The 26,440-nt window shown below is 36.7% G+C and overlaps 1 protein-coding gene across 2 annotated transcripts; it reads left to right on the forward strand.

Moving 5' to 3' along the window:
- The first annotated feature begins 166 nt into the window (after positions 1–166).
- LOC105468629 (olfactory receptor family 52 subfamily A member 5) lies at positions 167–17,085 on the forward strand. Of its 2 annotated transcripts, XM_011718825.2 has the most exons (3): positions 167–304; positions 1,485–1,534; positions 13,129–14,170. In XM_011718825.2, exons 2-3 carry the CDS (start codon positions 1,532–1,534, stop codon positions 14,137–14,139), a joined length of 1,014 nt encoding a protein of 337 aa, XP_011717127.2. In that variant the 5' UTR covers positions 167–304; positions 1,485–1,531; the 3' UTR covers positions 14,140–14,170. The 2 variants fall into 2 exon arrangements, with proteins under 2 accessions (XP_011717127.2, XP_070930054.1); XM_071073953.1 differs by lacking the exons at positions 167–304; positions 1,485–1,534 and adding an exon at positions 7,133–7,178 and having other exon boundaries at positions 13,129–17,085.
- The last annotated feature ends 9,355 nt before the right edge of the window (positions 17,086–26,440 follow it).

The raw sequence follows: 26,440 nt of genomic DNA on the forward strand, positions 1-26,440 counted from the left end.
TGGTGGCAAGTCTAGTGTTCTCTGACCTGGGGTTCTTGACCTCACAGATTCCAAGGAATGGAATCTTGGGCCATGTGGTAAGTATTACAGCTCTATTAGAAGCCGTGGGTCACGGAAGAGAACCGTGGAACCCAGTGATTCAGCTCAATTAGGTGTTCAGCTCAGTTAGGACGAACCCAGGCACTTAGCTGTGCAGGAACAATGGCAAGCCTTTAGCCCTATCCAGAGTGGCAATGGGCGTCTGGCTGGATCAGGAGCACAACCGACACCTTGCTGCATCCGGAGGGATGGAAGTCAGCAGCGGGTCTGTGATGGCGGCAAACAGCAATGGTGGACTGCCAGAAAAAGCTAGCTCAAGCCGTAACAAAACACGGACCAGAAGAGTGCAGTTGCAAGATTTAATAGAGTGAAATAGAGTGAAAACAGAGCTCCCATATAAGGGGAGGGGACCCAAAGGAGGTTGCCGGCTGGAATGCCTGGGGTTATATCCTGATTCTTGTCCCTCTCACTGTGCTCTCAGGCGATAGATGATTGGCTATTTCTTTACCTCCTGTTTTTGCCTAATTAGCATTTTAGTGAGCTCTCTGATTCCTTGGGTGTGGGCTAAGTTGCAAGTCCCATGTTTAAAGGTGGATGCAGTCACCTTCCCAGCTAGACTCAGAGATTCTTAAGTTGGCCTAGGAAATCCAGCTAGCCCTGTCTGTCAGTATCATATTAGTTTTATTTTTTCACATAATGTATTTTAATCACCTTTCATTGGCAGTATATAGAATCTCTTCATCCTTTATTAAGCTTATAAAATATTTCCATAGCATAGATGTAACTTAAATTATTTAACTAATTCTGAATTGATGAGTAACTGGAATTTTTAAGTATTTTACTATTATAAACAGTGTTACAAGGTATTTGTATATAACTCTGCCTACTTGCTTAGGTATTTTAGCCTAAGATTTCAGGAGTGGAATTGATAAGTTAAAAGCTATGAATATTTGCTGGGTGCAGTGGCTCATGTCTGTAATCCCAGCACTTGGGCAGGACAAGGTAGGCAAATCACTTGAGCCCAGGTGTTGAGACCAACTTTGGCAACATGGGGAAATCCCATCTCTACTAAAAAATTTAAAATTATCTGGACATGTTGGCCTCTACCTATAGTCCCAGCCACTCTGGAGGCTGAGGTGGGAGAATCACTTGAGCCCTGAGGTTGGGGCTGCTGAGTCATGATCATGCCACTGCACTCCAGTCTGAGTGACATAATGAGACTCTGTCTCAATAATAATAATAATAACAATCTATAAATATTGTAATAATATATAAATATATAAAAATCTTTAAATGTATAAATATAAATAATAATAATCTATAAATATTATGAAAGTTAATAGAAATTGTGTAATTACTCTTGAAAGTCATCAATGTTATAAATAAAGTTTTGGTGCCACAAAGGAAATAGCAGTCAAATATAAAATTTTCTTTTTAATTCTCAGCAAGGCAAGTTACTTCTACAGAAGGGTGTGCCCTTACAGTTGGAGTAATGGTGAGTACACAACTGGACAAGGAAAGGAAAGGGGTTCTTATTCCTGACGCCCGTGGTCCTTACTGCTGTGTCATTCCCCTATTGGCTAGGGTTAGACCGCACAGGCTAAACTAATTCCAACTGACTGATTTAAAGAGAGTGACAGGGTGAGTGGTTTGGCAGGAAAAATGTTTATGAAATGAGCCAGGGTGGAGAATGAATCTGAATGAGTTGGAGTGGAATAGGTAATCAGAATGAATGAGTCAGGGTGGAGTAGGTAATCGGAATGAATGAATCAGGGTGGAGTAGGTAATCAAAATGAGTCAAGGTGGAGAACGAGTCAAGGTGGAGAATGAGTCAGGGTGGAGCAGGTAATCAGAAAACGTTGCTTTACGAGGAAGTTAAGTTTAAAAGTAGAAGGCAAAGAATTGAACATACTGACATACTAATTCTTTGAAGAGAAATTCAGAATTCATATTTAGCACCAATGTACACTCTCTTTAATAGTATGAGTCTGTTTCTCTATATAAACTCAGCCCCAAGTAACATCAATTTTTTTTATTCTTGCCAGTTTTATAAATGAAAAATGATTTCCTACCATACTAAAGCAATCCTCCTGCCTTGGCCTCCCAGAGGTTACAGGCATGAACCACCACTCCCAGCCTATATTTCTTTAACTTATAGTGAGTTTCAGTGTCTATTTACATTGTTCTTTTGTCATTTGTATTTCATCTTATATAAGCTGGCTATCCATATATTCTACATTTTAAAATATTGTTTTCTTTTTAATATTGATGTATAGTGTGAAAAAAGTACAAGTATGGGCAAATGTAGTATAAAGGACAGCAGACAGATGCCTCAAACAGCTTCCTTTCTGTAGAAAATGAAAGAAGCGTAGGGCTCTCTGAAAAACAAAACGTAATACATGAAGATGACTAGATGTTAACGTTACAATGCTAACTCTAGTGACTTTCTGAAACATGTCATATAAAAATTACCATATGTATATTGGAAATTTTAACTACTTGTCATTTGCATTACAAATATTTTTTGGTTTGTCTTGAGTTTGTTCATGGTCCACATCAGTTAGAACTTTTTATTTTGCAAATAAGAGCAACAACAAAAAACAGCTTAGAAAAGAGGATTGACTGAAAGTTCGAAGGTAGTTCATGGTCAGTTTGATTCAACCTTCAAACATTTTAGCCATTAATAAAAACATATTGGATAAAGCAATTAGAAAGTAAAGACATTTAAAATCTTTAACAATGTGCATGAGAGTTAATTGTTGCACTTGAATTGTGTACTTTTTTTTTTTTTTTGAGATGGAGTCTCACTCTGCCACCAGGTTGGAGTTCAGTGGAGTGATCTCGGTTCACTGCAAACTCCGCCTCCCAGGTTCAAGCAAGTACCCTGCCTCAGCCTCCTGAGTAGCTGGGACTACAGGCACATACCACCACGCCTGGCTAATTGTTTGTATTTTAGTAGAGACGGGGTTTCCCCTTGTTAGCCAGGATGGTCTCCATCTCCTGACCTCATGATCCGCCCGCCTCAGCTTCCCAAAGTGCTGGGATTAATCGGAAGGACACATGAATTAAGAGGTGTTCCAGACTAAAATAAATTAGTTACATAATATTTTATTACCGTAGGATAAAGATTTTTCTGGAGGGTGCGGTGGCTCACAGCTGTAATCCCAGCACTTTGGGAGGCTGAGGCAGGCGGATCATGAGGTCAGGAGTTTGAGATCAGCTTAGCCAACATGATGAAACCCCATCTCTACTAAAAATACAAAAATTACCTGGGTGTGGTGGTGGACACCTGTAATCCCAGCTACTCGGGAGGCTGAGGCAGGAGAATAGTTTGAACCTGGGAGGCGGAGGTTGCAGTTAGCTGAGATTGCACTATTGCACTCCAGCCTGGGAAACAGGGCGAGACTCTGCCTAAAAAAAAAAAAAAAATTTTTTTCTATTATTTTATTGTTTTTTCATTAATATACTTTGGTTTTTGGATAAAATTTAGGTTTACAGAAAAGCTGAGTAGAAAGTACAAAAGATTTCCATATATCCCTTCTACCCAGAATAAAGATTTTGCATTTACATTTGAAGCTATGCTTCCTCCTTGTTTATCAAATTACATCACCATATTTATTTATCAGATCCTAATATTTCAAAACATATATCTAGTGCTTTTTTTTGTATAGTATGTGTATACCATGCTAAGCCAATTATTATTTTTTAATTGTGATATAATTCGTATATCAAATAATTAACCTGCTAAAGGTGTACAAGTCAGTGGATTTTAGTACAGTTAGAAAATAATACAACTATCACCATCCTGTAATTTCAGAACTTTTTTTTTTTTTCTTATTGAGATGGAGTCTCACTGTGTCACCCAGGCTGGAGTGCAGTGGCATGATCTCGGCTCACTGTAACCTCCAGGTTCAAGCAATTTTCCTGCCTCAGCATCCCAAGGAGCTGGGACTACAGCCATGTGCCACTATGCTCAACTAATTTTTGTATTATTTTTTTTTTGTTTGCTTTATGTAGAGACAGGATTTCTCCATGTTGGCTAGGCTACTCTCAAACTAATGATCTCTGGTTATCTGCCCACTTCGACCTCCCAAAGCATTGAGATTATAGGCATAAGCCACCAAGCCCAGCCTCAGAACACTTTAATCACACCAATAATGAAATTCCATACCCACTGGCAGTCACTCTCCATTTCTTCCTGCTTCCAAATTCTGGTCATCACTCATCTACGTTCTGTCCCTATGGATTTGTGTATTCTGGATACTTCATATAAGCGAGTTTATACAACATGTTGCCTTTTATGTCTGGCTTCTTCCACTTAACATAATCTTTTCAATGTTCATCGATGTTTTAACATAAGTCAGAACTTCATTTCTCTTTATGATTAACAGTCCATCATATAGATGAGTCTACTCTTGAACTTAGTAGGCAATTCTCTGGCCAATATAAACTTCCATGATCCCTTCTTTTTCTGGGTGGTAAAGACATCCATCTTAATTCGTAAAATTCTACACATCATATACATATGGCCAGGCCTTTCTATTTTAAATTTTCATATTTCATTAAAACTCATTTCTTTTCACTAGATGAATTTTATCAACGATCCATAGTAAAAGCTATTCAAATTTTGTTTCTGTTATATTTTAACTCAAATGCTTTGTTTCTGCTTTTCTCTGGAAAATATGTGCAGATAGGAGTCTTTTTAAAAAAACACTTTTTATTTCCTATTACATTTTTCAGAGGTATACATTTCCATTAAAATGCTTATGCAAACAATTATTTTTATTTATTAGCATGAGTACTAAGGATCCATATCAGTCACCAAAGTAGTGAGTCATCTTGTGCCTAAAACAGAAGTTTACCCCGTGTTAATCAAATAGTATCTAGTAATGGGTTTTAACTAAATAGTATCTAGTAATATTTTTGTCTCCAGTGTTCTATAGCATTGTGATTCCTTGAGGTTCATACATTTTTTTGCATGTTTCCAAAAGTGTCTTTGGAGCCATTCAGTAGGTCTATATTTGTTAGTTACTCTATAAATAATAAAGTAGTATTTAGATTTCAAAAGTGTACAGATTTTACCTGAGCCTGCTTCATATCTATCTGAAAAGTATTTATCTTACTTTTCCCGAAGATGTTTCATTTTATTTGGAGTTCATATGTTGTTATTTGTGTCGGGGATTGTAATCCTTGTTTGCATTGTTTGTTCACTTTCCTGTTGTAAATACTCTGACCACGGCTGATTTCAAGCTACCAACATGAAGTCAGTGAAAGCAAAGCTGGAAAGAGATGCTTGAAACCAGCCCTTACAGGCATGATATGAGCTCGTTCTAGTATATAACTGTTCTTAATTCAATACCATTGGTTTTTCTAGGCTGGGTATAATTTTATGGGAAGTTACTGACAAGATGGAGTCACATGCTTTTTACATGTAAAAAGAACAGGTCTCCTGAATAAGTCCAGATCCAATAACACAGGAGAAAAGCAGTGTGATTCCTGGTAAGAGCGTATCTCTCAGGCAGAGCAAGAAATACAGTCTTGTACCATGCAGAGAATGGGAATCTTTTCCCTCTGTCTACTTTAGGCCAAAGCTATCAATCCCTTTTCCTTTTTCCTTTTTAATTGATGAGTAGAAATTATATAAATCTATGGTGTATAACATGATGCTTGATAAATGTATACATTATAGAATGATTAAATAGAGCTAACTATTAGTGACATGTGCACCTCACATATTTATCTTTTTTATTGTTGTGAGAACACTTAAAAACCTGCTCTCTTAGCAATTTTCAAGTATATATAATGATATGTTGATTAATTATAGTCACCTTGATGTACAATATATCTCTTGAACTGATTTTCTCCATCTAACTGAATTTTTTTTTGTCATTTCACCAACATTTCCCCAATCCCCCCATCTTCCAAAAGTCTGGTAACCATCCTTTATTCTTTGTATTTATGAGTTTAACTTGTAAAATCCATTTTGTAAGGCACAAACGTTTTTCAACTGTAAAATCAAGTTTAGCCTAAAGCTGCCTCCTTACATAATTTAATTTCGGCCCAAGGGTTTCTCTGTATATTGTGAACTATAGCAAGTGGAGGTATAAACAGACTGTAGTCTATACTTGTGCTAATCACTGAGTTTTTGTCAATCAAATATAGACAACCGCTCGAACCATGTTCAAATAAGGCAAATGCCAGCCTGTAATCAATTAAGTTGTTTCCGTACCTCACTTCTCTTTTCTGTTACCTCAGTTTCCTTTTTCTGTCCATAAATCTTCCCCCATGTGGCTGCGCTGGAGTCTCAGAGCCTACTCTAGCGGGGAGGCTGCCCAATTTGCAAACTGCTCAGTTAAACTTTTCTAAATTTAATTTGGCTGAAGTTTTTCTTTTATCACAACTAAGGAAATAAATGTTAAAAAATTCTAGTCTCCAATGCAAAGTTGATACAGATATTATGACTACACTAAAATTTTTGCAAAATACATATCATTGTGTCAGAATTCTGACATGACTGGGACAACTTGAGGAAGGCTGGTTTGTATATAAGAAAGATTTGTGTCACCAAAGCTCATGCACAAGAGGCCTAGAGAGTGACTGTGATTGGGGCCCTGAGGTACACTTTTCAAAGTCAGCCTCTTTCGTGAACCTAATGAGAAATAATTGCCTGTCATACTGTAATTAAACTACAAAAATATTCCTTTAATTATCTGTCAGCATTTGTCTACACTTATTAGTCTGAATATTTCAAGACATGTTAATTTCTCTTTATTGGCTCATTATTTTTATAAGTAAGTGCTGTGATGACATTGTCATCATGGTACACTGTCATCTCTTGTGAATTTGTAAAAGGGAGTTCATTTTGGTTCCAAGTCCTGAAGAGATTTAGTATTTTTGTTTCTGTTTTTATTTTTAGATACAGAGCACGATTAGTTAATGAATCTTGTGAGTTCTTAACCAAATTCTGTCTCTTGTCCCAAGTGGTCCTCAAGGCTGGCCAGAGATTTGTGAGACCCCAATCCCAAAGGGGCCTTTTATAATACAAAACGCTGAGGGCTCACTGCCTGAAACATAAAAAAAAAAGAGAGAGAGAGAGTTCTACTCTATGACTTCTACTTATAAGTCCATTGATATCCCTGGTAAGTCTTTGAGCTTGAGATTCTGCATTGTATTTGGGAAATTGGAGAATTCATTCTAAAGAGAACATATATCTTCTGTGATTCAATATGCCAGAATGATAAAAATGCAACAGAATCTTAAAATAGTTGAGTGTTCAAACTCTAAAATGATGTCTCATGGTATCTCATGGTTTTCAGAATATTTACGGATCAGTTGATGAAATGCTGGGTGACAAATTTTAGAGTGAGATTTAATAATGGGAGGACATCTAGAGAATGATTATCTGGGCTGATAAGCAAATGTTAAAAGCCAAGAAAACTGAACGTGCCTAGACTGGGGAAGATTTAGGAGAAATGCTCACTGTGCCATCAAATATGTGAAGTTATTTCATGGGATAAGAAGGATAAAGTCTTATGGAAAAATAGCTGGTGCCAATTAACACGTTTTTGTTTATTTCTCAATATTTGAAATGGATTATGTCATTAATTTTTACAATCACTCTGTAATGTGTCTCTTTCTATTTTACCAATGAGGAAACTGAGGTAGTTAGAATTTCACAACTGGCTCAAGGGCATACAAAGTCAAGCAATAGCAGGTCTAGGATTTGACCTCTCTTGACTGGCTCCAGGTTCTGTAGAATTCACTGTCATAGACACTATGACTGGTGTCTATTATTAAAATGTAGATTTCAGACCTTCATGAGAAATTAAGAGGGAGGCAGTTTGGGGCTACGTATAAAGACCTAGATGAGGCTGGAAGCTGTACTGCAATGTGGCACACTATCTCAGAAAAAAAAAAAAAAAAAAAAAAAGAGGGAGAGAGTTTTCTGTCATGGGAAGGTTTCAGGCAGAGATCAAATTGTGAACTTTAAAGATGATATAAAGGGATGAGATTTCTGATATTGTGGATAGTATGGATTAACTTTAGGAGGGAGTGTAAATTTAGACTCCTAAATCCCTTAGTACTTTTAGATCCTTGGAATTATCTTGTGTCAGAACTGGAGTGGTAGTTATTTAGGGTTTATTCACACATCCAAGATGTAAGTTTCTAGAGTGTTGACTTTAGCCCAGGAATTTCAAGGGGTTCAGGAAGCTTTCTTCTTCCTTTAAACATATGCATACTTGTGCAAACAAAGTTCTTCCCTAGGCTGCCTTTTCTCATCCAGTGCAGTAATTCTCAGTGCAAGAACATGTTTTGCTCCTCTCTCAATTTACCCTTACATCATGTGGGTGAGTCCTCACAGATTTTGATTTGTTGTTAATCCTTCACTATTGTTACATTACTTTATAATATTCCATCTGGACTATCACAAATACATTTCTAGCAAGATCTTACTGTGCCCTAGTTTTCACTCCCTTAAAATCGTTTGCTAACTTGCTAGCAGATAAAATTTTTAAAAGGCCAAATTTCTGGCCTATGATCTACAAACTTTTAATTACTTGGCTTAAAATAGTAACTTTACATTTGATCTTTTCCCTTTTACATTTGACCAACTAATATTTCTGCTTATGAACTAATTTATGTAGTAAAATATTTATTGATATGTATTTTCAGCATATGTTTCATACTTCTGTGATTTTATACAAACTATTTTGTTTTTAAGGAATGTCCTTCTCTGTCTCCTTTATCTGGCCAGTATCTACTGAAGAATTATTTCTCTCAATACCCAGTTTTATTCTGCCCAGTTTGATTTAAAATACATAAATTCATCAATCTTTATTTAATTAAGGGCTTATTTTCCCCTCTAATATGAAGTATTAGGTTATAACTGCTAACGACCAGTGATATGTCCCTCTCCATGCATCCAAGGGACATCTGGCAATGCTTTAAGGCATTTTTTATTGTTGCTACAAGGAAGTGCTACTGGCATTCAATGGATAAGAGCCAGAGATGCTTCTAAACCTTTTACAATACGGATGATATCTCCCACAATAAATAATTTATTTGGCTTAAAATGTCAGTGCTGAGATTGAGAAAGCCTGCCCTAGAAAAAGAAATTAGGCCTATTGGAAGGTGGAAGTGGAGGTGGAAATAGAAATGGAAATAAAAAACTATCCAGAAGAAAGGTCATTATTTTCTCAACCTGATCTATGGGCTTTTTGATTGAAGGCTTGCTTTCTATTTCATTTACTTGCTGTTTTGGTCACTTGCTTCATCATCTCTTTTTGCTGTCTTTTCTCTGACTACACAGTACATACTTTGTCAAAGCTCGAATTTGTATGTTACCTTTCAAGGAGTCTCCAGTGCAACTATTACTCAAGTGACCCTGTTGAATTAATCAAGGCACTATTTCTGATAAAGGCAATACTAAATATTTTTGAGCCAAATTGGAGATTATTGCCCAGTATATGTGTCAACAAAAAGAGTCAAACTCTGTAAAATATTTGAAGAGATTTATTCCGAGCCAAATATGAGTGACCATGGCCTGGGACACAGTGCTCAGGAGGTCCTAAGAACATGTGCCAAGGTAGTCTGGGTGCAGCTTGGTTTTATGCATTTTAGGGAGAAATGAGACTTCAATAAAATACATTTAAGAAATACGTTGATTATGTCCAGGAATCAGGGGTGGTTCCAGGTTTGTAGGTAGGTTTAAAATTTTTCTAATTGGCAATTAGAAGGGAATATCTGAGTTACAATAAGAGGTTATGGAGATCAAAGTTTTATCATGCAGATGAAGTCTCTGAGTAGCAAGCTTGATAGAGAACAGATTGTAAATGTTTCTTATTAGACTTAAGGTCTGTGTTGATGTTAATGCTGGAGAGATATAATGAGGCATGTCTCACCCCTACTTCCCTTCATGGCCTGAACCAGCCTTTCAGGTTAAATTTTAGAGTGCCCTGGATCAGGAGAAAGTCCATTCAAATGGTTGAAGGGACTTAAACTTTTATTTTTTATTTACATTCGGATGGTATGTTTTCAAGAAGTGGACATATATCAAACAGGTAGCATATAATAAACATGCTCTATACTGTGTGTCCTATACCTATGTGGTAAATTAAAGTGACTGAGGAGTAATGTCCATCAGAATCTTAACAAGTTCACTGATGAAAATAGTTGGTATATTTTTACATCACCCAGCCTGATGTAATTATACTCTGATACACAGATCTTTTAATCCTTATTTATAGAATTATATTTATAAAATCTCAGAGGACACAAATTTGCATATTTTATTCTTTCTGGGTAAATACAGCATAAAATTTTGATCCAAGTATATTTACTTATAACAAGAAGTCCTAGGCTTTCATTAATATAATCAACTATATTAATATTAACATTAATATATTAATATAATCAATGGTAATTTCGTAAGTTAAGAATGGTAAAACAATGTAAAATGTTTAAAGATATTAATTAAGTGATATTTAACACATATTTAATAAATAGTACATGTTACTTTTTGAAGTCCAAGCATTCAGCAAAATGTAGATAATTAATAAATATGGAATAAATAAAATTATCTTTGTTTCTCAATAGCTTCAAACAGTATTTGGATCATAGTGGATACTTAATAAATCTTTGTTAATTAAAATCATTAAATAATAAACATCTAATTTATTTCTTGGATAAGTTTTATGGAAAGAAAGAAAGAGATATTTCTGCAATTACTGGAGATAGCTTATATGTGCTCTTTCACTTCCCGGAAATAATCTAAGTATATCAGCGGAAAAGGAAAAAATTAAACAAACAGACAAATGAAAGGTGATGAGGCTGGCAGATTGGTGGGATTTTTCCTTGTTGGCCTTCCACTACTATCTCTATCTATTTTGCAGTCTACTTAAATTACTTCAGAAAGTGAGTTTTGCAATTACTAAAAGAAAATACAGGTAATATATAAATTATTTAATATTTTACATATTTTGTGGTGCAAATATTTTCTTGAAATAGAGATTAATTCAGACAATAAAAAGCCATTGAGCTTTGGATGATGAAAAGGCAAAGCCACTCTACACTGAAACTTGTCCCCTGGTAACAGAGATAGGAGGCTCTGAAAGCCTAGAGTGTTACATGTTGGAGTTACCAGTGAAGGGCAGAGACAGAAAATGTGTTGAAATACTCCTATGCAAAATAATGTGCCAAAGAAAATTTTCACCTCTACAGAAATAATTGTATTTGAGTGGATAGAAGATGTATAGATATATAAAGCTTTATGTAAAGAAAAAAAATAACATTTTTCATGTAATTTCAAGTTGTTAAGAAGAGATGATGGTTCAGGCTTTGGGAGGTAACAATGCCTATTTCCAGGTAATGAGAATTAAAATGTATATGTTGGCAATTGATATTAAATACAAGAGATGTGCACATGGCAGAGCATGGTAGGTGAGAACAAGCTTTCATAGGAAGTGCTGAAGAAAAGACCCATGAATTCAAAAATAAGGAATTAATTTTGTTAGAGAATGCACAGGACTAGGTATACGACATATGTTTGGGTTTTGAGAAGACACTGAAAGTTTGAAAAATTAAGTTGAAAGAATTTTGAGTCTATATGAGAAGAATCAGACTATGAAAAAAACTAACCTGGGAAAAAAAAAAAAAGGCAGTCAATGATTTTCAAAACTAAAAAACATTTCATTCAAACTTGTCTTCTGAATGTGACCAGAATGGTCTACCAGCACTGTGGATCCTTTCTTTTCTTCTTTTTTTTTTTTCAAGACAGAGTCTAGCTCTATAGCCCAGGCTGGAGTGCAGTGGCACGATCTCAGCTCACTGCAAGCTCCGCCTCCCAGGTTCACGCCATTCTCCTGCCTCAGCCTCCCGAGTAGCTGGGACTACAGGCGCCCGCCACCTCGCCCGGCTAGTTTTTTGTGTCGCCCGGCTAGTTTTTTGTATTTTTTAGTAGAGACGGGGTTTCACCGGGTTAGCCAGGATGGTCTTGATCTCCTGACCTCATGATCCACCTGCCTCGGCCTCCCAAAGTGCTGGGATTAGAGGCGTGAGCCACTGTGCCCGGCCTGTACTTTCTTAATAATGTGTCTGATGACTAGAAATGTTCTTAATTTTAATTAAGTCCAATGCATAAATTGGCCTCCCAAAGCGCTGGGATTACCTGCATGAGTCACCAAGCCTGGCCATGGTGCAACTATTTTTCAATGTGTATGTCTTCATTATACCATGTGATTGAGAGATATTTTATATTTATAAACATTTAAATATAGTACACCGTGTGGTTGAGAGATGGTTCATGTTTATATATATTTAAATGCAGTCTCCACTGTATGCAGCTGTTTAATATATGTTTACTGAACACACACATAAACTGATTATAGTAAATTTTTTTTTTTTTTTTTTTTTTGAGACAGAGTCTTGCTCTGTCGCCCAGGCTGGAGTGCGGTGGTGCGGTCTCGGGTCACTGCAAGCTCCACCTCCCGAGTAGTTCACGACATTCTCCTGCCTCAGCCTCCCGAGTAGCTGGGACTGCAGGCGCCTGCCACCATGCCCGGCTAAGTTTTTGTATTTTTAGTAGAGACGGAGTTTCACGGAGTTAACCAGGATGGTCTCATCTCCTGACCTCGTGATCTGCCGGCCTTGACATCCCAAAGTGCTGGAATTACAGGCGTGAACCACCGCGCCCGGCCTGTGGATCTTTTCTTTATGGCTAATGTAGGTGAAGTCTCATTTTAAAATTCTTTGCTTTGCATTATTTTTTTTTTTTTTTTTTTTTTTTTTTTACAATTTCAATTGGTAAGTCACAGAAAAAGCACATATGCTGAGTAACAAACATAAAATACTGTTGATCCAGTAGTCATGAATCAGAAAGAAGCGATCTAATCCATCTAATTTTGCCCACTGAAAATGATTAAGACATGGAGAAATAGAACCTGATGTTCATCTTTCAGTGACTTTGGTAAAGGAGAGAGAAAATTCGAGAAGATTAGTTAGAATAGAAAATATAACATGATACACTCCTAAAATAACTAAAGTATATTTTCCTAAAATAAATTAACATATTTTTAATTTTAATTCATCAAGGCTCAACAGAGAATAGAAGATGAAACAGCAAATCTACTACTTGATTCTGCTGAACAAATCATGCCGACATTCAATGGCTCAGTCTTCATGCCCTCTGCGTTTATACTAATTGGGATTCCCGGTCTGGAGTCAGTACAGTGTTGGATTGGGATTCCCTTCTCTGCCATGTATCTTATTGGTGTGATTGGAAATTCCCTAATTTTAGTTATAATCAAACATGAAAACAGCCTCCATATACCCATGTACATTTTTTTGGCCATGTTGGCAGGCACAGACATTGCACTTAACACCTGCATTCTTCCCAAAATGTTAGGCATCTTCTGGTTCCATTTGCCAGAGATTTCTTTTGATGCCTGTCTTTTGCAAATGTGGCTTATTCATTCATTCCAGGCAATTGAATCAGGTATCCTTCTGGCAATGGCCCTGGATCGCTATGTGGCCATCTGTATCCCCTTGAGACATGCCACCATCTTTTCCCAGCAGTTCTTAACTCATATTGGACTTGGGGTGACACTCAGGGCTGCCATTCTTATAATACCTTCCTTAGGGCTCATCAAATGCTGTCTTAAACATTATCGAACTACAGTCATCTCTCACTCTTATTGTGAGCACATGGCCATTGTGAAGCTGGCTATTGAAGATATCCGAGTCAACAAGATATATGGCCTATTTGTTGCCTTCGCAATCCTAGGGTTTGACATAATCTTTATTACCTTGTCCTATGTCCAAATTTTTATCACTGTCTTTCAGCTGCCCCAGAAGGAGGCACGATTCAAGGCCTTCAATACATGCATTGCCCACATTTGTGTCTTCCTACAGTTCTACCTTCTTGCCTTCTTCTCTTTCTTCACACACAGGTTTGGTTCACATATACCACCATATGTTCATATCCTCTTGTCAAATCTTTACCTGTTAGTTCCACCTTTTCTCAACCCTATTGTCTATGGAGTGAAGACCAAGCAAATTCGTGACCATGTTCTGAAAGTGTTTTTCTTCAAAAAAGTAACTTGATCATTAGTGACTCCTATAGAGATTTAGGGTTGGTTCTAAGTAAAAACCTAAATGTAATGAAAGTCACAGATCAATATTCTCAAACTACTAGCTCAACACATACCTGTAATTCTAAAGTACACCTCACTTTTTAGTATTTGCTTTGAATCTATATTTTGATAAATTTGGAATCATTTATGTGTCTTATCTACTTTATCTGAAATACTTATCAATATAAAAATAATATGAAATCAGTAATACCAACATCTGCAACATGAAACTTATGTAATTCAACCAATGACTATAAACACCAAGGAATGTACAAGGAGAGAATGCAAAAAAATTGAAAAATATTAAACATATTCACAAATATCATTTTTAGAAAAATAAAATCAGGGATCTGGGTTTACATATCAAATATCCTTCTAGAACCAGATAATTTTATTGATTTTTACCTAATTTGAGTTTTACTCACGTTTGGAAGTTTAAGTTCAATAATTGAACATACAAATTCTGTTACCCACTGAAAGCATCTTGAGTACAGAAACTGTATCTTATTTACCCTTTATCAGCAATACAGAGGACAATGCCTCTGTATTGCTTAGAATCTAAGTAAAAATGACATTGAATAATGAACAGAGTAAACATTTTATTTGTGTCAATTAATGGTATTCAAAAGCCACAAATTTGGAGACTCTAAGGTAATATGCAATCTTACCATACAGAAAACCTGCATACTAGAGATTTTATTTCCGTATTATCAGGGTAAAAGAAAGGTGAAGACTTGAAATAATCGTTATGCAAACCTGAAATAATATATTGGCTAAACACAGAACTGACATATAAGAAACCACCTCCTGAATAAGGACTTTAGTCAAGACAGAACCAAATAATTTTTTTTTTCCTAAGAATCAAGTTGACAGAGAGAGTCATCTGAATCACTAATTTTGAAAAGATGCATGGTCGAAGGAATAAATAATACAGTAAAACGTTCTGATGTAAAAAATCATATCATTCAAGAGGCAGATATAGATTCATGTAATTTTGGGGAAAAATCTTGTCAATAATGTAGAAATAACTTTGAGTCATAATATGTTTGTTTGTTAAATAAAGTTTATGTAAACATTAACTGTATTTAGAAAGAATCAAAAATACAATGACAAAAGATAAAACAACATGTTAGTTGATAGGCAGACATGTTAAAAATTGTTGAATTATATAAGCAAAACTTAATCATGAAATAACCATTTTAATTCTGTATTAGAGCATTAAATATTTCAGTAGTTATGCCATTAATAATGCAGAAAGAATAATTAATGAGGAGTTATTCTCCCAAAAGAAAAAAAAGTCATAAATATATGAATTCTTTCAGAAAAGTTAGTATGCATGAAGGATAAAGAATAAAGATAATAAGCATGTGATATTCCTAAATAAGAAACCAAAACAAACAATATGATGATAACTACAGATTAATCACGAGTGAATGAAAAAACTGTATTTCAAAGTATCTGGTATAAAAATGCACCAAATTATATAAATGAAAATAGACAAAACACCCATATTGGAAAATATCAACAGAAAATAAAAATTCAACATAAGTCTATCAGAAAAAACACATTAAATATCCTAAAAAACACATGTTGTTTTTCCTTCTCTGGAGTATGAGGGAACACAAACAACAAAGATCATAAAAACGCACATTATCTAATGGAAAAAATTAAATGAAAAATTTGTGTCATAATTAGACTGTGGGTTGGCATTTCAAGTCATTTAAATCTGTAATTAATAAAAAGAACAATTACAGCGCATAATAATATTACTAGTTTCTGTAACATTGTTGTCCCTGTCCAGTGTTCTCTGCTAAAGAAACCCCAGCCAGTCTGCTGAAGCAATCTCCACATGGAGTATGGCATCTGGTCCAGCTGGTTTCAGCTAGGTGCCAGTCAGCACACAGATCTGTTTGACCTCTTGATTGCCTTTTGGTCTTCTTTACAGGTCAAATTTGTTCCGTGCTGAAGATCTGGGTTCATATTACCTTTTTTTAAGGTGTAAAAAAAGAGACCTGGCTTCAAAATGAGGTTGTGCAGATATTTTCTGGGAGTCCGCTCCATTGCTCTTCAATTGAGGGCTCTGGCTAATTGGATGCAGAGTCTGAGGTAATGGACAGCCACTTATAGCAGCTAGAGGGCTGAGATATGAGTCAGACTCATATGCCCTGACTATGATGCAACGAACATCTTAAAACGAGACATTTATTCCAAGAGTGAATTGTTTGAGGGCTCGAAGGGATTGCCTTAAGTTAAAGATGGATAAACAGGTATCAAAGCTAGGAATCAAAAAGGTCTGTGATTCTCCATTATCCTTCCTTTAACATTCTACATACCCCTGGGCATGTTATTTCCTCTTCTCTACAATGGGGCTAACAATACAAGCCTCAGAGACTTGTGAGGAATATGTGAGAAAAGGGTCTTCAAGTATGTAGCACAGATCTAGGCTAAAACACACCTTAAACATGTAGGCCCAGGTGTACATACTCTGAGAATTAAGACTCAGAGAAAAATGATTTCAGGTTTAAGTGCAAAGAGACAGAAATGAATGGAGCAGAGTCCAGGATAGCTGTGTGGCTGACGATCCTCTAGCTGGAGCTAGGTCAATGTCTTTGGGCAGAGTGTGTGTGTAACATGCTCAGAAACATGCCAACTGAGACAACAGAATACCTTGGTGATCTTTATTCAACTGTTTATTTTTACTGAGATAGAATTCACATGACATAATATTAGTAATTTTAAAGTATGCAATTTGATGATTTTTAGTGTATTATAAAGGCTGTGCAACCATCATCACTACCTAATTCCAAAATATTTTTGTCGTCCTAAAAAAAAATCTATACACATTAGTAGCCACACCGGATTACTTCTGTTCCCCCCATTTCCAGTCTTAGCAATCTCTAATCTCTTTTCTGTTTCAATGGATTTTCCTGTCTGGATGTTTTATATAAATAAAGCATTTCATATGTGAACTCTTCTATTGACTTTTTTCAACTCTTTTCAATTAATTCTTATATTAATGTAATATTTTAAAGGTTAATCCATGTACAATATATCAGTAATGCATTTCTTTTTAAGGTTGAGTGATATTCCATTATATGGGTATGCCACATTTTATTCATTTAGCCATCAGTTGATAGACATTTACAATGCTTTCACTTTTTGGCTATCATTAGCTTTCATTAAAAAACATCACTAAGAGACCCATTTGATGTTATTTGTCATACATTTAAAACCAGTCTCATCAACATTTTTCTTCAGTAAAATTCATTTTCAGGGAAGAAGGAATAGACAAAGTGTATGTTTAAATTCAAAGATGAGATTAGATATGATGAGACCAGATGAGATAAAATAGTTGAATGGAAAGCAAAGAATGAAAGCAAGATCGTAGATGAACTGTGAAAGAAATGAAGCACAGCAGAAATAAGGTGAAATCAACAGATTTAATGTGTCTCATTCTGTCAAAGTGTTGTTGAAGTCAGACTGAGGAGAGTGAACTGGTAAAAATACAAAGAATAACATTAGAAATAATACTCTCCAGTTGTAGGATATTAATTATCTCTGGAAGGAGGGTGGGAAATATTGTGGAAGTGCAGAAGTAGTATGATTCAATTGTATTGAACCTTCCCTCAAGAAACAGTGTGATGGGTTACATGGGATTTTTAGTTATGCTTTATTTATTTTTTTATATATTTTTATTGTATATATTTGGTAAAAAAAGATAAGTGAATATATTCCTGATGTAGTACTTGGCAAACCACTGAGTTTAACAGAAGATAAACAGTATTTTTATATTCATAGTAAAAATATCTCCTAATGTGTTTTAGTTTCTTTAGCAAATATTTATTAAGATTATTCCATGCTTTAAGAACTATGATTAGAATTTAGGATAAAGGAATTTTCATGAAGGCAATGAACATAAAGGTGCAGCCCCGTTTCTTACATTGAAGTATATATTCTATGTGTCAATATGATGTTTGTAGAATTTTTAAAGCTTAATTATTGCCTTGTTTTTCAGTTACAAAGAGAACTATGTTAAATTTTCCTATACTGTACATTTTTCTTTTTTCCTTGGGGATGAATCAATGTTCTTTTTTTTTTTTTTTTTTTTTTTTAACTTTATTTTTGGTTCAGGTGGTACAGGTGTAGGTTTTTTACATGGAAAATTTCATACCACTGGGGTTTGATGTACAAACGATTTCATCAAACAGATAGAGAATGTAATACCCAGTAAGTAGTTTTTCAGCCCTCACCCTTTTCCCACCCTCTGACCTCAAGTAGATGCTGGTGTCTATTGTTCCCTTCTTTGTGGTCATGTGTACTCAAAATTTATCTTCCACTTATAAGTGAGAACATGTGTTATTTTGTTTTCTGTTCCTGCATTAATTCACTTAGGATTATGGCCTCCAGCTGCATCCATGTTGCTGCAAAGGATATAGTCCCTTTCTTTTTTATGGCTGTATAGTATTCCATGGTGTACATGTACTACATTTTCTTTATGCAGTCCACCACTGATGAGCATCTAGGTTGATTCCATGTCTTCACTACTGTGAATAGCATTGTGATGAACACAGAAGTGTATGTGTTTTTTCGGTAGAATAATTTACATTCCTTTAGGTATATATCCAGGGATGGGCTTCCTGGGTCGAATGGTAGTTCTGTTGCAAGTTCTTTGAGAAATCTCCAAACTGCGTTCTACATTGGATAGACTAATCTACATTCTCACTGGCAGTGTATAAGCATCCTTTTTTCTCTACAACCTCACCAGCATCTGTTACTTTTTGACCTTTTAATAATAACTATTCAGATTGATGTGAGGTAATATCTTATTGTGCTTTTGATTAGTATTTCTCTAATGATTAGTGATGAGCATTTTTTCATATGCTTGATGGCCCCATGAATATCTTCTTTTGAGAAATATCTGTTCATGTTCTTTGCCTACTTTTTAATGGGGTTGGTAGACCTTTCTTGGATGCATATTTTGCAAATATTTTCTCCTATTCTATAGCTTGTCTACTTACTCTGTTAATAGTTTTTCTTGCTGTGCAGAAGGTCCAGAATAGTATTTCCTAGATTTTCTTCTTGAGTTTTTATAGATGGAGGTCTTATATTTAAGACATTAATTAATCTTGAATTGATTTTTATATATGGTAAAAGATGTTCAATTCAATAAATGGTGCTGGGATTACTGGCTAGCCAATACAATCTTCTGTAACAGATGCAGAAGATTGCATATGGCTAGCCAGTTATCCCAGCACCATTTATTGAATAGGACATCCTTTACCAATTACTCATATTGTGAACTTTGTTAAAGATCAAATAGTTGTAGGCATGCAGCTTTATTTCTGAATTCTCTAAACTGTTCCATTGGTTTATGTGTCTAATTCTGTACCAGTACCATGCTGCTTTAGTTCTGTAGCCTTGGAGTATAGTTTGAAGTCATCTGGTGTGACTTCATGACTTTGTTCTTTTGCTTGAGATTGCTTTGGCTATTCAGTCTCTTTTTGGGTTCCAAATAAATTTTAGAATCTTTATTCTAATTATGTGAAAAATGTCTTTGGCAATTTGATAGGAATAACATCGCATCCGTAAATTGCTTTGGGAAATACAGTCATTTCACAACATTGATTCTTTCTATCCAAGAGCAAGAAATGTTTTATTTATCATTTGTTTGTGTCAACTCTGATGTCTTTGAGCAGTGTTTTTAAATTCTCATTGTAGAAATCCTTCACCTCCCTTCTTAGCTGTATTTCTAGGTATTTTATTCTTTTTGTGGTTATTGTGAATGGAATTGCATTCTTTATTTTGCCCTCACCTTGGATGTTGTTGATGTGTAGAAATTCTACTCATTTTTGTACAGTGATTTTGTATTCTGAAATTTTATTTCAGTTGTTTAGCAGTTCTAGCAACCTCTGAGCAGAGACTATGGGGTTTCCTAGGTATAGAATCATATTGCAGGTGAAGAGAGATAGTTTAACTTCCCCTTTTCTTACTTGGATCCCTTTTGCTTCTTGTTTCTTTTTACTGTCAAATTGTTCTGGCTGGAACTTCCAGTACTTTGTTGAATAGTAGTGGTGAGAGTGGGCATCCTTGTCTTGTTCCATTTCTCAGGGGGAATGCTTGCACCTTTTGCCCATTTAATATGATGGGTGTAGGTTTGTAATACACAGCTTTTATTATTTTGAGGTATGTTCCTTTAATGCCTACTTTGTTGAGGACTTTTAACATGAAGGGATGTTGAATTTTATGAAAAACTTTTCTGTGCCTATTGAGATAATCATGCGGTTTCGTTTATAGTTCTGTCTATGTGATAAATTACATTTATTGTTATGTGTATGCTGAACCAACCTTGCATCCCAGGAATAAAACCTACTTGATCTTGGAGGATTAGTTTTTTGAAGTGCTGCTGGATTTGGTTTGCTAGTATTTTGTTGAGGATTTTTGACTCTATGTTCATCAGAGATATTAGCCTAAAGGTTTCTTTTCTTCTTGTGTCTCTCCCAGGTTTTGGTATCAGAACAAATCTGGCCTCACAGAATGAGTTAGAGATTAGTCCCTTTTCCTCAACTTTTTGGAATCATTTTAGTAGGATGGGTACTAGCTCTTTTCTATACTTCTTTGTAGAATTTAGCTGTTTATCTGGTCCAGGGCTTTTAATGGTCGGTAGGTTTTTTATTAGTGATTCAATTTTGGAACTTGTTATTGGTCTGCTTAAAATTTCAATTTCTTTCTGGCTCAACATTGAGAGGTTGTATGTTTCCAGGAATTAGTCCATTTTGTTTAGGTTCTCTACTTTGTGTCATTCTGCATTAATTAATTTTACATAAGGAAAAACTAAAAGCCAAAACATATATGCATTTTAAATTAAACTCTCTATTAAAGATATTTAAGAGTAGGGAACTTCTTGGGATCAACAGATTAAAAAGAAAGAAAGAAAGAAAAAAAAGGCCTGTAATTTACTTTTCTAGGAAGGACTGTTATAATTTTCTGTCTCTTAAAATGGGACCAAAAATCATCTGTGCATAATTGATTTTCTTCCCTTTCTCTTAGCAAGTCTTAGTTCTTACAGGGATTACTGTATTCTAAACCCTGTTCTGCCTACCACTTCCAAACACACTCCTTCCTTCTATCACTGAAATGCCTTCTGGAAGTCCTTTGATGGTCAAGAGTAAATATAAGATACAATATTTGTTTTGTTTTCTATTCCTTTTCCTTAGCAAGCATACAATAACGCTGTCCAATTTGTTCAGAAATGAAATGGAGTCTCAATCGATGCATTGCCTTATTTTAGCGTCCTTTTTCTTTGTCACAAGTGAGAAGAAGATAAACCCTATCTCTGGGGCTCTGAGAGACAGGAATGTGTTTTACTAACAGAAGATGGTTCAACACTGCCATCTCCTGGCCATACTAGATATGCCAGGCCCCCAGGGAATTGAGCAGGACGCTAACCCTTAGAAGTGGCATCTGTTCCTCTGGCTTTAAACTTCCATCTTTGCCCTAGGAAAAAAAACAATATCTCTCAGGATTTGAGAGAGGCTAATAAAATTTTGGTAATCAGGGAAAATTATTTTACAAACCACAAATATTCCACAGCTGGGACCAGCAAAGAGCAACATTCCTCTGTGCCAGTCACTTCTCACTGCTGCTTCTGGATATTGAGTAAATTATAGTTAGGAATGTGTACAGCTCAAGTGGAGGTGAAACAGTACATCTTGAAGTATGAGTACAAGTGCAGTAATGAATGTAGACTCCAGAAAAAATCCAAATCATAAGCATGAAGAGTATAAGTATATTTTTGTTAGGGTCTGACTTTGAAATTCTATGAACTACAATTAAAGAAAAATAATGATAAGTTGAAGAATCTGCTTTGGAAGATTGAGATGTTAAGGGCAGTTAGGATCCTGCTATTGGAGAAGTAATTTAGACCTGCAGATGTTTTACCTGAAAGAGAGAAGGATCATGAGTGTATAGGGAAGTTCAAACTGCCCCTCTGAAGGTTCAAGTCTATGTCTGTTAAAATGAATTGACAAAAGACAAATTAACAGGAAAAAGACATAGAATTTTATTAACATGCATAAGCATGGAGAAATCTAAGGAGAATGATCACCTGATAGCTGAATTAAGGATAGATGCTTATATTTCCTCCTTTATAGAGGAGGGGAGAGATTGAATGGGACCTGAGAAGAGACAATAGTTTGAGATGAAGTTCATCTGGGTTCCAGGTGTGGTGTTTAGTTTTCAGTGTCGTCCTCTGTAATATGAGTTTTAATCTTCTCTGGTTAATGGAATTTCAGGGAAGGGATGGGAGGCAATCGTGTTCCTCTTTAGGGGTCTGGTGTCTAGGTAGATAAGGGAACTTCAGATAATAGCCTCATCCCATGCTTTGGGAAAGACAAAGAAGTGAAAGACAGGAAGGCCTGGGGGATGTCAGAGAAACCTTGCGGTTGCTTCTTTAGTTCAGAATGTTAAAGTGCTATATTCAGGGATATTAGTTTTCTGGGCTCTAACAATATAATGATCTCCAAAACATTACAGAGTTTAAATCTGTGATAATTATGGTGATGGGGGCCAGGGAAGAACACAGAATAATATTTGGATGTGATGACTTGAGTTCTGGAGAGACATTAGAAATGCTTAGCACTCCACTTATAAAATTTATAGATCACGGGGGGCAGAGCAAGATGGCCGAATAGGAACAGCTCCAGTCTCCAACTCCCAGCGCGAGCGACACAGAAGACCGGTGATTTCTGCATTTTCAACTGAGGTACTGGGTTCATCTCACTGGGGAGTGCCGGACAATCGGTGCTGGTCAGCTGCTGCAGCCCGACCAGCGAGAGCTGAAGCAGGGCGAGGCATTGCCTCACCTGGGAAGCGCAAGGGGAAAGGGAATCCCTTTTCCTAGCCAGGGGAACTGAGACACACAACACCTGGAAAATCGGGTAACTCCCACCCCAATACTGCGCTTTAAGCAAATAGGCACACCAGGAGATCATATCCCACACCTGGCCGGGAGGGTCCCACACCCACGGAGCCTCCCTCATTGCTAGCACAGCAGTCTGTGATCTACCAGCAAGGCAGCAGCAAGGCTGGGGGAGGAGCGCCCGCCATTGCTGAGGCTTAAGTAGGTAAACAAAGCTGCTGGGAAGCTTGAACTGGGTGGAGCTCACAGCAGCTCAAGGAAACCTGCCTGTCTCTGTAGACTCCACCTCTGGGGACAGGGCAATAACAAACACAGCCGAAACCTCTGCAGACGCAAACGACTCTGTCTGACAGCTTTGAAGAGAGCAGTGGATCTCCCAACACAGAGGTTGAGATCTGAGAAGGGACAGACTCCCTGCTCAAGTGGGTCCCTGACCCCTGAGTAGCCTAACTGGGAGACATCCCCCACTAGGGGCAGTCTGACACCCCACACCTCACAGGGTGGAGTACACCCCTGAGAGGAAGCTTCCAAAGCAAGAATCAGACAGGTACACTCGCTGTTGAGAAATATTCTATCTTCTGCAGCCTCTGCTGCTGATACCCAGGCAAACAGGGTCTGGAGTGGACCTCAAGCAATCTCCAACAGACCTCCAGCTGAGGGTCCTGACTGTTAGAAGGAAAACTATCAAACAGGAAGGACACCTACACCAAAACCCCATCAGTACATCACCATCATCAAAGACCAGAGGCAGATAAAACCACAAAGATGGGGAAAAAGCAGGGCAGAAAAGCTGGAAATTCAAAAATTAAGAGCGCATCTCCCCCGGCAAAGGAGCGCAGCTCATCGCCAGCAACGGATCAAAGCTGGACGGAGAATGACTTTGACGAGATGAGAGAAGAAGGCTTCAGTCCATCAAACTTCTCAGAGCTAAAGGAGGAATTAGGTACCCAGCGCAAAGAAACTAAAAATCTTGAAAAAAAAGTGGAAGAATTGATGGCTAGAGTAATTAATGCAGAGAAGATCATAAATGAAATGAAAGAGATGAAAACCATGACACGAGAAATACGTGACAAATGCACAAGCTTCAGTAACCGACTTGATCAACTGGAAGAAAGAGTATCTGCGATTGAGGATCAAATGAATGCAATGAAGCGAGAAGAGAAACCAAAAGAAAAAAGAAGAAAAAGAAATGAACAAAGCCTGCAAGAAGTATGGGATTATGTAAAAAGACCAAATCTACGTCTGATTGGGGTGCCTGTAAGTGAGGGGGAAAATGGAACCAAGTTGGAAAACACTCTTCAGGATATCATCCAGGAGAACTTCTCCAACCTAGTAGGGCAGGCCAACATTCAAATCCAGGAAATACAGAGAACGCCACAAAGATACTCCTTGAGAAAAGCAACTCCAAGACACATAATTGCCAGATTCACCAAAGTTGAAATGAAGGAAAAAATCTTAAGGGCAGGCAGAGAGAAAGGTCAGGTTACCCACAAAGGGAAGCCCATCAGACTAACAGCAGATCTCTCGGCAGAAACTCTCCAAGCCAGAAGAGAGTGGGGGCCAATATTCAAAATTCTTAAAGAAAAGAATTTTCAACCCAGAATTTCATATCCAGCCAAACTAAGTTTCATAAGTGAAGGAGAAATAAAATCCTTTACAGATAAGCAGATGTTTAGAGATTTTGTCACCACTAAGCCTGCCTTACAAGAGACCCTGAAGGAAGCACTCAACATGGAAAGGAACAACCGGTACCAGCCATTGCAAAACCATGCCAAAATGTAAAGACCATCGAGGCTAGGAAGAAACTGCATCAACTAACGAGCAAAATAACCAGTTAATATCATAATGGCAGGATCAAGTTCACACATAACAATATTAACATTAAATGTAAATGGACTAAATGCTCCAATTAAAAGACACAGACTGGCAAACTGGATAAAGAGTCAAGACCCATCAGTCTGCTATATTCAGGAGACCCATCTCACACGCAGAGACATACATAAGCTCAAAATAAAGGGATGGAGGAAGATTTACCAAGCAAATGGAGAACAAAAAAAAGCGGGGGTTGCAATACTAGTCTCTGAAAAAACAGACTTTAAACCATCAAAGATGAAAAGAGACAAAGAAGGCCATTACATAATGGTAAAGGGATCAATTCAACAGGAAGAGCTAACTATCCTAAATATATATGCACCCAATACAGGAGCACCCAGATTCATCAAGCAAGTCCTTAGAGACTTACAAAGAGACTTAGACTCCCATACAATAATAATGGGAGACTTCAACACTCCACTGTCAACATTAGACAGATCAACGAGACAGAAAGTTAACAAGGATATCCAGGAATTGAACTCAACTCTGCAGCAAGCAGACCTAATAGACATCTATAGAACTCTCCACCCCAAATCAACAGATTATACATTCTTCTCAGCAGCACATCGTACTTACTCCAAAATCGACCACGTAATTGGAAGTAAAGCACTCCTCAGCAAATGTACAAGAACAGAAATTATAACAAACTGTCTCTCAGACCACAGTGCAATCAAACTAGAACTCAGGACTAAGAAACTCAATCAAAACCGCTCAACTACATGGAAACTGAACAACCTGCTCCTGAATGACTACTGGGTACATAACGAAATGAAGGCAGAAATAAAGATGTTCTTTGAAACCAATGAGAACAAAGATACAACATACCAGAATCTCTGGGACACATTTAAAGCAGTGTGTAGAGGGAAATTTATAGCACTAAATGCCCACAAGAGAAAGCAGGAAAGATCTAAAATTGACACTCCAACATCGCAATTAAAAGATCTAGAGAAGCAAGAGCAAACACATTCGAAAGCTAGCAGAAGGCAAGAAATAACTAATATCAGAGTAGAACTGAAGGAGATAGAGACACAAAAAACTCTCCAAAAAATCAATGAATCCAGGAGTTGGTTTTTTGAAAAGATGAACAAAATTGACAGACCACTAGAAAGACTAATAAAGAAGAAAAGAGAGAAGAATCAAATCGACGTAATAAAAAATGATAAAGGGGATATCACCACCGACCCCACAGAAATACAAACTACCATCAGAGAATACTATAAACACCTCTATGCAAATAAACTGGAAAATCTAGAAGAAATGGATAATTTCCTGGACACTTACACTCTTCCAAGACTAAACCAGGAAGAAGTTGAATCCCTGAATAGACCAATAGCAGGCTCTGAAATTGAGGCAATAATTAATAGCCTACCAACCAAAAAAAGTCCAGGACCAGATGGATTCACAGCTGAATTCTACCAGAGGTACAAGGAGGAGTTGGTACCATTCCTTCTGAAACTATTCCAATCAATAGAAAAAGAGGGAA

This window comes from Macaca nemestrina, chromosome 12 (genome assembly GCF_043159975.1).
Source record: "Macaca nemestrina isolate mMacNem1 chromosome 12, mMacNem.hap1, whole genome shotgun sequence".
NCBI classification, from domain to species: Eukaryota; Metazoa; Chordata; class Mammalia; order Primates; family Cercopithecidae; genus Macaca; species Macaca nemestrina.